This window comes from Varanus komodoensis, unplaced genomic scaffold (assembly GCF_004798865.1).
Source record: "Varanus komodoensis strain SLA01 unplaced genomic scaffold, ASM479886v1 scaffold10, whole genome shotgun sequence".
Lineage (NCBI taxonomy): Eukaryota > Metazoa > Chordata > Lepidosauria > Squamata > Varanidae > Varanus > Varanus komodoensis.
Window position 1 is genome coordinate 34383844 of NW_025335269.1, and position 14866 is coordinate 34398709.

The 14866-nt window shown below is 39.7% G+C and overlaps 1 protein-coding gene across 1 annotated transcript in view; it reads right to left on the reverse strand.

Moving 5' to 3' along the window:
* The window catches only part of DCDC2C (doublecortin domain containing 2C), a 53385-nt gene that overhangs the window by 24657 nt on the left and 13862 nt on the right, over window positions 1-14866 (reverse strand). Inside the window, exons 7-8 of the mRNA XM_044419156.1 lie at window positions 6409-6506; window positions 3968-4052 (exon numbers count right to left, since the gene is read on the reverse strand). Coding sequence (XP_044275091.1) covers window positions 3968-4052; window positions 6409-6506 — 183 coding nt within the window. The remainder of the gene's footprint in view (window positions 1-3967; window positions 4053-6408; window positions 6507-14866) is intronic.

A 14866-nucleotide genomic window follows, 5' to 3' on the forward strand; every position in this document is an offset into this window, starting at 1 on the left:
GCCTTGGCAGCCCGCACCCACTGCTGGTACCTGTCAACTGGCCCCCTTTAGAAAAAGTTTGAGGACCCCTGCTCTAGACCCTATGTCTATAATAGCACAAGTATGAAGCTTTAATGAAGTACTTTTCTAGTCAGTCCAAACCAATGTTGTCTCTTGAGCTGGAGTGAAGTAGTGAAAGGTTTGTAATAGATTTTTTAATTGTCAGTGATAATCAAGAACATAACCATTTCAAATGCCACACCATGAATGGCTTTGGTTATTAAAATTAATTTGTTTTTCTGTTTTAACCCACTGCAGGTAAGACTTCAGGATTGAGCTTCCATTTTAAATATCAAATATTGTTCCTCAGTATTGTAAAATCCAAAACAAAACTAACCTGTTTTTTAATGCTCCCTACATTTGAATAAATGTCCTCTTCTTCAACAATCTCAGCTGGAGCCTTGGATGAGATAAATCCCAATTAAGAATTTCATGAACAAAAGGAAATAAAGCAAATATAGATATGTTTGTACAAATCAGAAAAATCAATCACCTCTTTTTTGAAAACAAACCATAGTTGTGCCAAACAGGAAGCCTAAAAGTCACTTTGAGCTAGTGAACCAAAGGCTCAGTTCTCACAAAGTGCAAATGAGGTTGAAATTGGTATCTGAACTGTTTCACTTCACAGTGTCTTGGGTTGAAATAACTGAACAGTTCATTATTGGAAAATATTTCCTGCACAGAGAAAACCATATGTTAAGGAGAATGACCCTAGCCTAATCTGTTCCTTGCAAATGCTAGTTTTCCTATGTCTAGGAATATGTGTATGTGGGGGAACAGGGGAACGTTCCCTCCAAGCGTGAGACCCTCCTCTCCAAAACATTCTTGAAGTACTGCAATCCAGACACAGGTTTTCCTCCTTATCCACTGGTTGTGGAAACTAGGTCCTCCTTTCAGTAACTTCCAATTGCTTATAAGAGTACTTCATATGAATGCTCAAAATAAGCTATATTATGCACACATATTTGCAACAACCAGAGAAGCAAAGAACAAGATAAGGAGAATGTACGAGGAGAATGCAATGGGGAGGGACTATACTGGCTTGAGTTTCCTATCTAAGACTACAGATGCTATTTGAAGGGTGCATGCGCCCTTTCTGAGAATCGGCTCCACTGAATACAGTGGGATTTACTTATGCATAAAGATGGATTCAGTTGCTCCTACTTAAGCTTACACCAAAACACAACTGGCATGAGTGTTTTTCTTGTAGTCAAACATAAATTATAACCAATGTGCTACGGTTACTTCTAAATGAAATGTAAATTCATATTCCTCTTCAAATCAAGCAAAGAGCAGTTTTAGACAAGGCTTCTCCTATGTAATCAACCTTGCTTGTTCACAGCCTTTTCCTGGGGGCAGGCAGGCACATCCCATGTTTTCCCAACATTTTTGTCATTGTTTCTGACTGCCCAACATCTGTTAAGGGAGGGAAATAAAGAATACCTGCACAGTCTTTTGATTAGCTGCACTGCAAGCAGTCCATCTGGAAGTATCCTAGTAAACAAGTCACAAACAAGCCATGTTTCCTATTAGCTATGCTTCTGCTCAGGAGGCTTGAGGCAGAATCGAGATACCTTCCCCTTTGCTACAGGGAATGAGAAATGCCTATGCAACTGCTCAAGTTCTTTCCAAGGTCAGTAGCTCCATTTTTAGAGACTCAAATCTCCATTTCACATCAATGGTATTCTGTTTCTGAAGGTTCAACAAGGCCTTTTCTGCCCACACATATTATCATTTATATCTTGTAATCTAAGTCCATAGCCCATTATCTTCCATGTTAATTGAAAAGAAAGCCCTCAAAGAAATTAAATTATCCTCGTCTTCTTTTTTTATAATTATACTGGCAGATAAACAAGCTAATAAAAGCAGCACAGTCATCAAAAGACTCTGACTTCAAAAGCCCCAGTGAAGTGACTGAAACGTGACAGCTTTCAGAACCAAAGCTTGCAAGGCTATCCTAAGTTTCGAAGAAGGATCAGAAAGCACATGTATATACTTTGTATATATACTTGAAATAGTTTTTATATGGATCTGTACTGAATGTTTTGGGATAAACATTTTAGGTGGAAAAGGGGGCATTTTGGATGTGGAAATGATTCCTCAACCACCATCTTCCGCCCCCAGGCTTGTGATTTTTGCAATGATTTGTTGCTGTTTGCAATCCTGATGACTTTTCTTTTAATAAATATCCCCTCTTCCTAGGAACAATGACAAGGTCACAGAGCCAATCAAATATGGCTATGTAACATTGTCACTGGGTGAAAGCAAAGCTAATCTAGAGAAAAGCTCCCTCCTCAAAATTACAGAAAAGAGTAGGTACATTCCTCAGGGGAAAAAATGTCTGCAAAGCACAAAGCCTCAATTTAGCTCAGCATTTTCCTTTCAGAAAATCAGGAAAAACTGTACTATATTACAGAAGACAACTTGAAGCTATAGGAATGTAATGAATAATAAGGTAACAAGCCAGAGAATGAAGCAATGCATTTTCTAAAAGCTTAATTTCAGAAAGTATTTCTCATTAATGAAAAATTTTTAGAAGTACATTCCACTGAAAGAATACTGGGCTTTTAACATGCAAAGACCTTATCTGTGTCTAAGTTTAGTTCTCTCATAGCTCAAATTCCTGTAAGCTTCCCCATCCTTACCCCTACAGGAAGTTAAATCCCATGTAATCAAGGAACAAGGAATAGAACATATATCGAAGACAAACCAAATAGCAATTTGATTTTCTCCTCGTTTTTATCTCAGATACACTAATCACTACTACTACTGAATACATGAAGCACAAGACTGACATTCTCCACTTTAATCTTGATAGATTTATAAAAATGAATACAAAATAAAAGTAGTTGTGACGTAATATGTAGTTCAACACTGATCTTCAACAAATGGGCTGAGACCTGTTAGAAGCTGAGTTGCACCTGTGCTACCACAATATTTATTTATTTATAAACAAACATAAATATATGTGTAAATATAAACAGAAGCGGGAGTTGCAGAGATAGCGAGAGGGTGCATTTACATGGTACACTTATTTAATCCTGGGCTGTAACAGAACAGTGGTGGCAAGATTATTCTTTTTTTATGAAATCACTATCCCTACCATACACACAATTGTCATTCACAGGGTTATTTAAGAAAACTGAATTATTGTTACAGCACTGTACCTTTTGCTCTTCAAAGGAAAAAAGAAAAAAAACAGAGAAAGATAAGGAAAGAGTGACACATACATTCAAAAAATAAAAACTGTCTCTGATATTTTAGGTTGGGATTAAAGGTGGATCTCAGATCTGAAAAGTCTACAAATGTCTAGCTTGGTGGAACATAAACACACCCAAAAACCTAGTCTTCCGCTACATGGTACCTCCAGATATTTTGCCCTGAAACACCCATCAGCCACAACCAGCATGGCCTATGGACAGGGGTGATAGGTGTTGTTATCCAAATACCTAGAAAGAAACAGATTAGGGAAGGTTGACCTAGCCAGACACCCTAGCCAAATTTGGGCATTTCTTATAATAGGAAAGATTTGTCGACATGTTTAACATTCCACTGAAATCAACAGTTGCTGAAATCCAAATTACAACTGCTGAAATCCTGCCTATTTTCTCTCCCCACCTCCAATGGAGTCCCTCCTTCTCCCACATTATTCAGCCCCAAAAGGCCATCTATGAAGGCTGGGGGACCTGCAGGATTCAACAGAGCAGAAGGGATGCAGCCAGAAGTGGAAAGTGCTATCATCTCCCATGTGTATGCATAACTGCTCTTTGCTCTTCTACAGAACAGCCTGGTTCCTTATCCATGAGAATATAATGCACTAAATGTTGCCTGAACTGCACCCTGCATCCCCTATTCCTACAAGAACTGGAAGATGAGAGTGTCATTCCAATCAATTCCTTCAGGAAAATGAAATCTTATTTGGATCTACCTGATCAAAAGGCATTTCCACTTGCACATCTTTGTCTTCTTTTACCTCTTGAGCTCCTTCAATTTCTTCTGGGGATTTTTGAGCTCTATAGACATTATGCTCTGAAAATTAGTAGAATTACTGAAGTTAGCAACTACTTAATCCCACACTGTGAAAAGCCAGTATAAATAAATTCTAATCACACCTAGGCTTAGCCAAAAAGCAATTCTTTTTTGCAGACAATTTTCTGTATAAAAGAAGAAGCCCCTCAAATAGACATCTAATACATTTCATAATTTTGAAAGGTTACATTTTTGCATTAAGGAACTTCAATAATAATAAACAAGAACTGAAATAGTACAGAAAGTTGCAAGGGTCAACTGATAAATAACAGAGACACTGCAAGTTATTAAATATCTAGCATTCATGCATAAAGGGAAAATGTAATTCTGGTATTATTTATACCTTTTAGCACCTCCTGATTTCTACACATCAGGCTGCTATAAAGGCACAAGAGCAGAGCAGGTCAGTTTGTCAATTGCCAAGTGTGTATCAGACTAATACTATATTGCATAAAACTGAACAAGGTAAAGGATAGGTTGACTCAGATGGCAAAAGAACTGGTGATGTTATGCTGTTACTGGCATTGACTAGAGAAGAGATGTGAAACCACTATGATTGTAAAGGATTAATGCCAGAGGGAAACTCTGTCACTGCAATCGTACAACTGCATCAGATGTTTGTATTGTGTTGTGTTCTTGTTTTCTGACAGGGATCCTCTTCCCTAAACATCTGAAGTAAGAAGTAAGTCAATGAAACTTTTCCTGGCAGATGTAGTTTGCCAGGAAAACTTTACCTATTGAAGTTTTGCTTTTTGCACCATTTTTGAATGTACAGGAGCTCTGGCAAAAAAAACCCCTCAATCCAGTCTATTCTTCTCCTTAACTCTTGGCACCAGCTCTCTACCACCTCAGCTTCAATCCAGATATTTACACTATAGATAAAATTATCTACATTTCCAATTCTATTTAATTTCCACTTTTTCTGTAATTTCCTGAAAAGTTCTACTTCTTCATGTATTAATAGCCGTGCTAGTGCTGTTGCTTATGGTTGGAACAACCTCCTCTTCTGTCATTCTACAACGATTAGCTAGTCAACTGCAGTCTAGAATCATAAAAACAGTTGCCAGCAATTCCAAGGGGGGTTTAGCATGGGAATAAGATTATAAACAGTCCAAGAACGAACCTTTTTGTATTCTGTACAATATAAACTAATAAATCTTAATGAGTCACAACACAGCATGTAATACAGCATTTAACATAACATATTGCTTGTGAGCAAAGGCCAGTACAATTCAATGCAACATTATCTGCTGTCCTAATAAGCCAATGGGAGCAACAGGCTGCTCAGTCATAATTACTGAAAATTCAGCCTCTGATTTAGATGTAAAACTTACACAGCAATGTAAGCATTTTACATTATGATAAAGGTACCTGGGGCTCATTTAAGGGGTATCCCAAGCGTATACAAGTTTAGAAGTTTAGTTATATTCCTATAACTAACCCTCTAAAAAATGGAAGGGATTTTAAAAAGAATTTGATTAGAACAGAGAGGAGCAGAAAAAAGTCTACAAGCACCATAGAGCCACAGAACTTTAGATCTTGGCTATTAATAAGAAAATAAGAGACATGTTTAATAAAATAAATGCCACTGGTATGCAAGTGCTTCCCAATCTATAATAAAAAAGAATGTCTGCCCATCTATCAGCTTCATGTCATCAAGATTATGAAACCTAGACATTTGAAATTTAGCATGCATACTAAGACCTTAGGGATATACATACACACAGGGTTATTTTGTTTTAAAAATCATGAATTCATTTTAATTAATTTAAATTTGTCCATGTGGTTAAAGCCTACAGAAACATCCTCAGTCACTTCAAACAGACTATACTAACCAGCAAATAGTTTTGCAATCCATACACTTTGAGGCCAAGAGAGGTTAGCAGGCTGAGGGGTGAAGATACAGGGCATGTCCTCTTCTTCCTGCTGAGCGGCAGCTTCCCCTTCAGGGAGAAATAATACATACATCCCTCCCTCAGGATATTTTAGGGGTAGCACCAGGCATGGCTTCATTCACACAAGTCAGGAACAATGTATCTAGTTCCGATAGCTGTGTAAATTTGCTTGAAGGCTTTAATACATCAAAGTAAGGACTATTTGACCTGTATGGAGCCATGTCCATTCATTAATAAAAAATACAGTTTTTGTTGCACTAATGCACAAGTTATAGAGTACAGATATTTAGGTTTAGATGTACACTTCCAAATCAAAGACAGAACAGCTGAGTATAGAAAAAACAATAAATCTGAATATCTAACTATGCAGTCTTAGGCACCAGATACAGTATTTTGTGTTACCATCAGCAGATGACAATGGTGTAGGAGCCGTTTCACGACTTGCCTTCTCGGGCTTTGCATAATAAACGGAAGCCCTATCTCCTGCACCTCGTTTTGATTGCTCGACCGGAGGGCAAATGCTTCCTTCTCGTTTTGATGATTCTATAGGAGGGTAAATGCTTCGTTTAGACAGTTCAATGATGGGAGGCTAACACAAGGAAACACAAATAACATCCAAATAGCTGGTCAATGTCGTTAAACTGGAGCAAACAACTGCTTACACAACATTATTGTTAATGAATCATAAAGTAATACAGTTTGATACAGAAAAAAAACTACTTTAAGCAGAGCTACCCGATTGAAATCTTGGTGCTTTGTTTTCCTTAGTTGTCCTAGGCCAGGGGTCAGCAACCCACGGCTCCGGAGCCGCATGTGGCTCTTTCATTCCTCTGCTGCGGCTCCCTGTCACTCAAAATATGCGATACAACCGCCAAAGTGCGATACCCACCGGCACGTGATTTATTGAGCTTTTCGACCCCTGCTAGGCCAACCATGGATAAATCCAAGAAAAGAAAAGTTTCAGAAGAAAACAGAACGTTTAATGGTACGTGGGCAGATTCATTTGCTTTCACTGCTGACGAGACTGGTTTACCAGTATGCTTAATATGTGGTAAGAAATTGGCAAACAACAAAAAGTCAAATGTTGCAAGACATTTCCAGAATCAACAAACAGCCTTTGCTTAAAAATATCTGGATAGAGCTGCAACACACTATAGTTTTTTTATACATGGCATAAAGGTAAAAAACGATATATGCAGTGTTATCTTCATTTTAGATGTCAAAAGGGTTTTGTGGCTCCTGGTGTTTTCTTTTCTGTGGAAAACAGGTCCAAATGGCTCTTTGCATGTTTAAGGCTGCCGACCCCTGTCCTAGGCCAATGCTGACTTGACGTTGTTGACCACTTCACTATGGTTCATTGCTTGGGATAGCAAGCAAATAGCAGAGCTCTACAGCCTGCTGGGAATTCATGGCTCAGAAAGGAGGAAAAGGTTGTTTCAGCCTGTTCCCACCAACACCTTCAGCTGGACCTGCATCTCTGCACAATACTTCAAAAGGGCTCATTCTGCGGCTGATAATTTCTCCATTATCACCAGAGAAGGGTTGTGCTAGCTACCGCTTACCATCTTAAAAGAAAAAGGGTGCCGTCCCTCTCCTTGTTAGCCCTAAACAGTGCTACAGAGATTCTATTTCAGGCTGGCGACTTACTTTCATTTGTCCTCTGGAAGAGAAGGGACTGAAATCCTAGGCACAGATTCCACACGCACAAGAAAGTGTTGCTAAAGAACAGTTTGATAAACTACCAAAAATCAACTAAAAACATTTTGGAAACATAAAAAGAGCCAAACACCCTACAAAGGAACAAGGTAAATCACTTTACTGATTTGGAAGAGAATAATGATTTATCCAAGAATAGTTCTAAGTACTAAGCTTAAAAGCCTCTCACAACTGAAAAGATAGACACTGCTGTCCTGTGCCCATCTTTTGGCCCAGGCAAATCCGGGCAAAACAATACAAAATGCCAGAAACAGTGTGAACTTTTATTGCCACCAATAAAAACTTCACAGATGTAAAGGTTTCACAGATGAGCTCCTTAGCACTCATGGGAGAAGCTTAATAGCTGCAATCCTCTCCAGAAATCATATGGCAATACAGAAATCATATGGCAATATAGAAATCATACAGCAATTAGGGGTTGTCCCAATATGTAATTCAAAGAATAGGCTAAAGATAGTATTTGTGTCAGAAATCCATACAACTTGGTTTTTAACTTGGTATTCTCTATGGGCCTGAATATAAGGCTGCAGGCTTGAATGATTCTGGAATAAACCATCCTAAGCAAAGACAAATTCAAGAAAAAGACCTAAGCAAATCCACACTTTTAGTCCAAGCTTGAAATGTTCATTAGTACCTCCATGTTATGTGGGTCACTTGCCTATCAAATTCAAGAATCAAAAGCTAGGTTCAAGAGTAAATCCAGTGTAAACTCATCTACACAGACAACTTGACAACAGCTTCCACTTTGCCAATGCATAGACAAATCCAAGAGTCACAATCAGTCCAAGCAGCAGACACTCTGAGCTTTCAAAATTAAAGATATGAATCCATAGCAAATAAGAATGCAAGGTCTATGTAAAAATATGACAACACCTTCTATGGCAGGTTCTTGATCAAACATGCAGTTCAGATTACACAACTCAAAATCCCCAGTGAGACGTGTTTCTTGAAGCTAAGACGGAAGGAAATCTCAAACCTGAAGTGTTACAGGCAGCATACAATGGATAATAAAAGATGGACATTAAAGATGATGTTCCAAACAGTCTCCCAGCTTGGGCACTGGCTTTAAAACAAAGGTGAGGCCATGTTGATACACCTAATGATTTAACTGCTGGGGGATCTTCACCCATAAATAAAGCCTATGCCAAAGAGGGTGATTCTTTTCTGACTACAGGAATTGGCATAGCAACCTGTATGACACCTACGAAGCAGGTGTTCCATGGAGCAGATGTTAGCTATCATTGTAGGTATGGCACTCAAGATTGACCACTAGCAGCTAGATGCAAGAGACTCACTCCCCTTCTGCTAGCTTCTTTGAGAAAATTGAGGGTAAGTTCATGTTTATTCTGGCATTCCAAAGATCAATTAGGCCTAAACCAGCCTCCATGCTTCCTACCATTGAAGAAATAGAGAGACACAGACAAATTCTTGAGCCCCAGGCTAAACTACTGAACTGGGCGCTATAAAATCTCAGACAAATTCTGATCAGGTTTTGACTGTAAACTAGGATCACCCTGATCTCTGTATAGTGTTACAGCTGCCACAACTCTGGCCATCTTGAGGGTAGGCATGGCTGCCAGTCCAGAATTTTCCATTCTTCCTTTGTGAGAAGGGCAGCCAGTTTCAGGTTGTCAAAAAGCAGAGTGCCAAAGCAAGAACAGGTACAGTGAACCCTATGAGAATCTGAACCATTATGCTTGCAACATTCCTCTGGAGAACTTTTCCAATGGAAGACAAGTCTGAGGATGCAAATGTATCAATTTCATAATGTTTAGGAATGACATGGACAATGACGATGTGGCTACTTTAGAGATCTGATCAGGAACAGCCTGTTCCTGTGGCTGGAGAGCAGCACTTGTGAAAGGGACCTCGGGGTACTGGTTGACTGCAGGCTAAACATGAGTCAGCAGTGTGATGCGGTGGTCAAGAGGGCGAAAGCCACCCTTGGTTGCATAGCCAGAAGTGTGGCTTCTAGATCAAGAGTGGTATTACTACCACTCTATATGACTCTGGTGCGCCCGCAACTGGAGTATTGTGTTCAGTTTTGGGCCCCTCATTACAGAAAGGATATAGCCAGGTTGGAGTCAGTGCAGCGTAGGGCCACAAGGTTTGCAGGGGATGCCGTATGAGGCGAGACTGAGGGAACTGGGTCTCTTCAGCCTGGAGAAGAGGATACTCAGAGGGGATATCTTGGCGACATACAGGTATGTGAGGGGGTGTCACACGGAGGTGGGCAGAGACCTGTTCTGCCCTGCAGAGGAAGGCAGGACACGCTCCAATGGAGCCAAGCTCAGGGAGCCAAGGTTGGATGCCAGGAAGCATTTCCTGACAGTCAGGACCCCGAGGGTGTGGAATGGGCTTCCACGGGAGGTGGTTGAGGCCCCATCGGTGCGGGTGTTCAAGGATAGGCTGGACGTCCACATGGTGGGCATGTCGTGAGCGGAGCCGGCTGGTGCCGGAGGTCAGACTAGATAGCCCGGGAGACCCCTTCTGACTCGCTCTGTTACTATGTTTCTATGTTCCCAAAATGCAGCTACAATAGAAGTCCCTCAGATGGAGTAAGTTCAAACATCCTCCAGAGTCAGGATAACAGATACTGAGTAAGCAAGCATTATACATTCCCAAGCTACCCAGCTAAGGGGGCTGTGAAGACCCTCTTTCCTGGATTCTATTTCTTGAAAGCTATGAACCGGGAGCTCTGCCGATGGAGGTTTGTATCTGTCAGTGCAGAACTTGTGCACCTGCATGCAACTAGGGCATGACATTTCCTTCTCAGAGATGTGGAAGGGCAAGGTCAGAAGGAGAGAAATAAAAATGCTTATCATCTATGAAAAACTAATTTGATCTTGAGAATTAATTTTGGGTCCAGATGGAGAATGACCGTGCCCAAGTGGAAAATGCAATAAGTTATTTTAGTTGCTGGTTCCCACATGTTACCACAATCAGAAACACTGTTTTTAAAAATAGCAACTTCGGTTCTACACCTCAAGTTTGCACATTGAGAAATGTGTTGTCCCTCCATGCCGATACCCTATAAACTGTAGAATCTCTGAAGCTCCTCATATGAAGCTTTCAGTGTCAGGATGGGAACCCAAAAGACTGTTGTCAGGACCACTCAAGATGGGGAGTACCAGCAGCTGGTACTGCAGAATGATGGGCCAGTAGAGAGAGAAATCTCTCTTGATGCTACCACCTAGTTTTGAAATACTTTGGCTTCTTGTTAGTGTAAGTGGCTTAGAGGAACGAAAGAGTTTTACCTGTTCATTGATGTCCATTATTCCCCTTTTTTACAGAATTGCAGAAAGCCATTTCATTTCCTTTGTCCTTTTACCTAATTGTATCTAGGTAATCACCAAGGTGTTTGTCTGTGAATGGAACATTGGCCAGGGCTGCCTTAGATTTTCACTGAACCCATCTGATCTAGTTCTGATTCAGAGTAAGAGAGGAATCTTATCCCTTTTATTCCTGAAATGGGAACTGAGGAAGAGTACAAACTTATTACGCCCACAGATTCTTCTGCCCGTCTGGACACTTCTTTAGTTTTCCCCTGCCAGGTGAGGTGCAGCCATGTCCCTAATGAAAAGAATGGGTTTTGCATAGGCCCTTTGCATGGAAGGGATTTCTATAGCAGGACTACCCTCTAGGTTTCTAATGTGGAAACGGGGGATGTATGTATGTTCTATGTTATCTGTCTCCAGCTCTGGACTAACTGTGTAGGAAAGAATGGTGTCTCTATAGTTTTTTGGAGACATTTCTTTCCACCTGTAGTATTCTCTGCTGGGAATACCCATCCAAGTTGGTCATTGCTAAATAGTGGTCAAAACTAACTTTGATCCACTGGACAGAAGCCAAGTGGATATTTTCATCCTTGGCTATGGAGAGAATATTTGCCACTTTTATGGCCTCAACAGCTTGGTTGAGGTCCAGGTTCCAAATTCTTACTTTTTGTTAGCCTACTCCTCTGAGGGGTGGAGAAGGGGGAAAGGATGTGGTTTTTTCCATACCGTTTTTTCCTGACACACAGCCAGGGTCCTGGCCTAGTATGCCTGGCCTGATCCGCTACAAGGTGTGCTGCACCAGGTTACTGGTTTTCCCCTCACTTCACTTTGGTGTGTCAAGGTTGTGTCTGTGCAATGGCAGCCCAAATGTAACCTGCTTTGGCTAAACTAGAAGAGATCCATGAGGAGATTAAAAGGCCAGAGGAGGTGAAGGCTAAGATGGGTCTTAATGCAGCAGCAAACCTAGTGCTACTTGAATGTTGTTATATTCTGCTTCTTTTTCAAGGCAGCAGACCTTTCCTGGCCAGAAAAGACGAGGAACTCTACCAAAAACTAGCCGACCATAATAGAAGTAGAAAGACATGGTGGTGCTGGGGAGCTTTTCAACTCCAAAAATCACAGTATTTGTCTTCCCAGTCATCAAGCAAGGGCTTATCAAATGCAAACTGGTTGAACAGCTCAGCAAATCTGCATGAAGTGCAGTAGCAGCTTATTCTGAAGTCAATCCATCTGTAGGCATAACAAAACTGAAGGCACACGCAAAAGCCATTTGGCTGTTTTCCCAAGTAAATCTCATCATTCAAGTGGGAGCCTACGTTCTTCATCACAGGATACACTTGTAATCAGAACATTTATTAAAATGGAAGACTGGCTATCGTTTGAACTCTGATGTAGCCTCTTTATGATCTTGACTGATGACAGGGAATGTTTCACATTTATTGCGAGATACTGCCTTGTCCCTGGAATTACTAATCTGAAATGTCAGCTCTGAAGCATCCATTCTTCTCTGAACTTTATGTATCTGGCTTAATGCATTAAACGGCTGTGTTTTATTAGTAAGTTCCTATGATCTACTCCCCTTCTCCCAACCTACTGAAATAAAAGCCTCTCTTTAACCTTATCTTTTCATCTGTGACACAGCTTCTCTTTAGAACTTACTACAAATGAGGGATTTTTTTAAACACACACACAGATACACACACAGTAATCTGTTCATGTCCAGTATGTAACATTTAGTCAGCTAAAATGTATGTATGCAAGAAACAAATAATCCAAGCATATATCATTACTTTCACTGAATTATAGAAATTTTACAATATAGGAATGGCATGTAAATAAATAATTTCTAGTTTTTTTCACTACTGTTCTATGACTCTTCCACTGAAGTATTATGGCTCTAGAACTTACACCAAACATGAAAGACGCAGATGAACAAGCCAAGCGTCAATCCAAAAAGCAACCTGATCTTGTGCTACCTATGCTATCATCATCTCTCCCCCATATGAATCAGGCAGACAAGCAAGTACTCCCAATAATACCATTTCATGCAACTATCACTACCACTGCATTCCTGGTTGCACCTTTGACAGACCCAGTGCCTCTATGCTGCATGGAATCTGGCTGTCAAATAGGCTTGGGGTTTGCTGAGGTCTAAGCGATGGTACACATATTTCATCTCAACTTGGAGGGAACAAACAGTCAGCAAAACCAGTATGTAAATCACAGCCCGTTTTTATTTTATATAAATGTCAAAAAGTTAATTGCTTTGGAATTTTTTTCCCATGACATGACTCAACGTCAGGAAAGAATATAAATGTACTTGTTTGCATTCAAACAAATAAAAACTGCAAATAGTCCTTTTGTACCATTTATGGGTGACTGGAAGAACTGGTAAGAATCACTGATACTTTCACAACTAGTCCTTTGGAATTAATACACAGCCTGATAAGCTGCTACAGATAACACATATTCACCTAAATTATTTCCATTTTTCTCATTATGAAATATATGCATATTTATGGAAACTTGCATTCGTAAATATTATTGCATAGAATTGTGTTATTTGTTTGATGCCTTGTATCCCTAGGACTGGGAGCTAAAGAAGAAAATGCAATAGTGCTGCTTGTACATTCTTGTGGGAGCCTTCTTACAGCACAGCACCATAGTAAAGCAAGGGCTGAACTACAATGTCAAAAACTATGAATAAGGAAAATTCCGTAGCCACAGAAGATCTTGATAATGGACTCATATAAGGATTTACATTAAGAGTTAGAGTAAGCTGAACAATTCCTCTGAGTTTGGGGTCAATTTTCTCACACAGCACTTAAATGCTAAGTCAGAAATAAGTCATAATAGGCTATATGCTAAAGTGCAGCATCTTTTAAAGGCTATACAGCTTTTCCTACAAACTCAGTCAGAATAGGATAAAGTTAGACAAATGTTTGCAAGGAAAACTGATTCTTTTTAACTTGAGCAAATAGGATAGTGGTACGTTAGTATGGGAAGATCAGATATGGGAAATAGGCACAAGAAAATGTGCACATAAAATGTTTTTCTTCTCACATTTTATTTCTTCTCATTATAGACCTTTCTGAATTCAGGTAATTTCCAGAACTAAAGGATTCACTCAGACGAGAAATGGCCCAAAGCTAACAATAGAGAAAACTGGTTAGCACGACAATATAAAAACATCTGAAGGTATTTTTAAAATAATTGTTGTATTCCTTCATATTTGCAAATTATCCATTACAAGGAGGCAAAAAGCTGGGATCAAACTTTTGAAATAAATTCATTTGTAGTTCATATCTCATATTGTTTCTACAGAGGTTTTGCAGGGAAACACAGAAGGGGAAATGCACTGTATGTCATATATTTCAAGGTACATGGAGAACAGAGAGACCACTCTAATTATATTAAATTATTTTATATTTTATATTTTTATTTATTTTATATTGTTAATTTTAATTTTATATTGTTATTTTTGTATTTTATTGTGTTTGTAAGCCGCCCCGAGGCTTCGGCAAGGGGTGGCATAGAAATGTTCTAATAATAATAACAACAACAACAACAACAACAACAACAATAATAATAATTTGCACAGCTCCACATTTCGGTTTTCAGGTGCCCAGCCTGATTTTTGCAGGACTGCCAGGTAAAGACTCAGTGGTCTTTGCTGAGGCAAAACGAGCAAAGCGAGTGCCCATCTGTGGAGAGAACTTGTGTGCCACAGTGGACACATTTCTGGAAAGCCACCTTGACAGCCATCGGGGAGAGGTAAAAAAAAAAAAGATAAGTTGGAAAAGGAGCAGGTAAAAAGGGTAATGAGAACTGACAGGAAATATGTTCGAGTAGTACGGTAAGTTTTAAAGGTTTGAAAATTTCTAGAAAGCTGAGTTAGAACACAGAGAG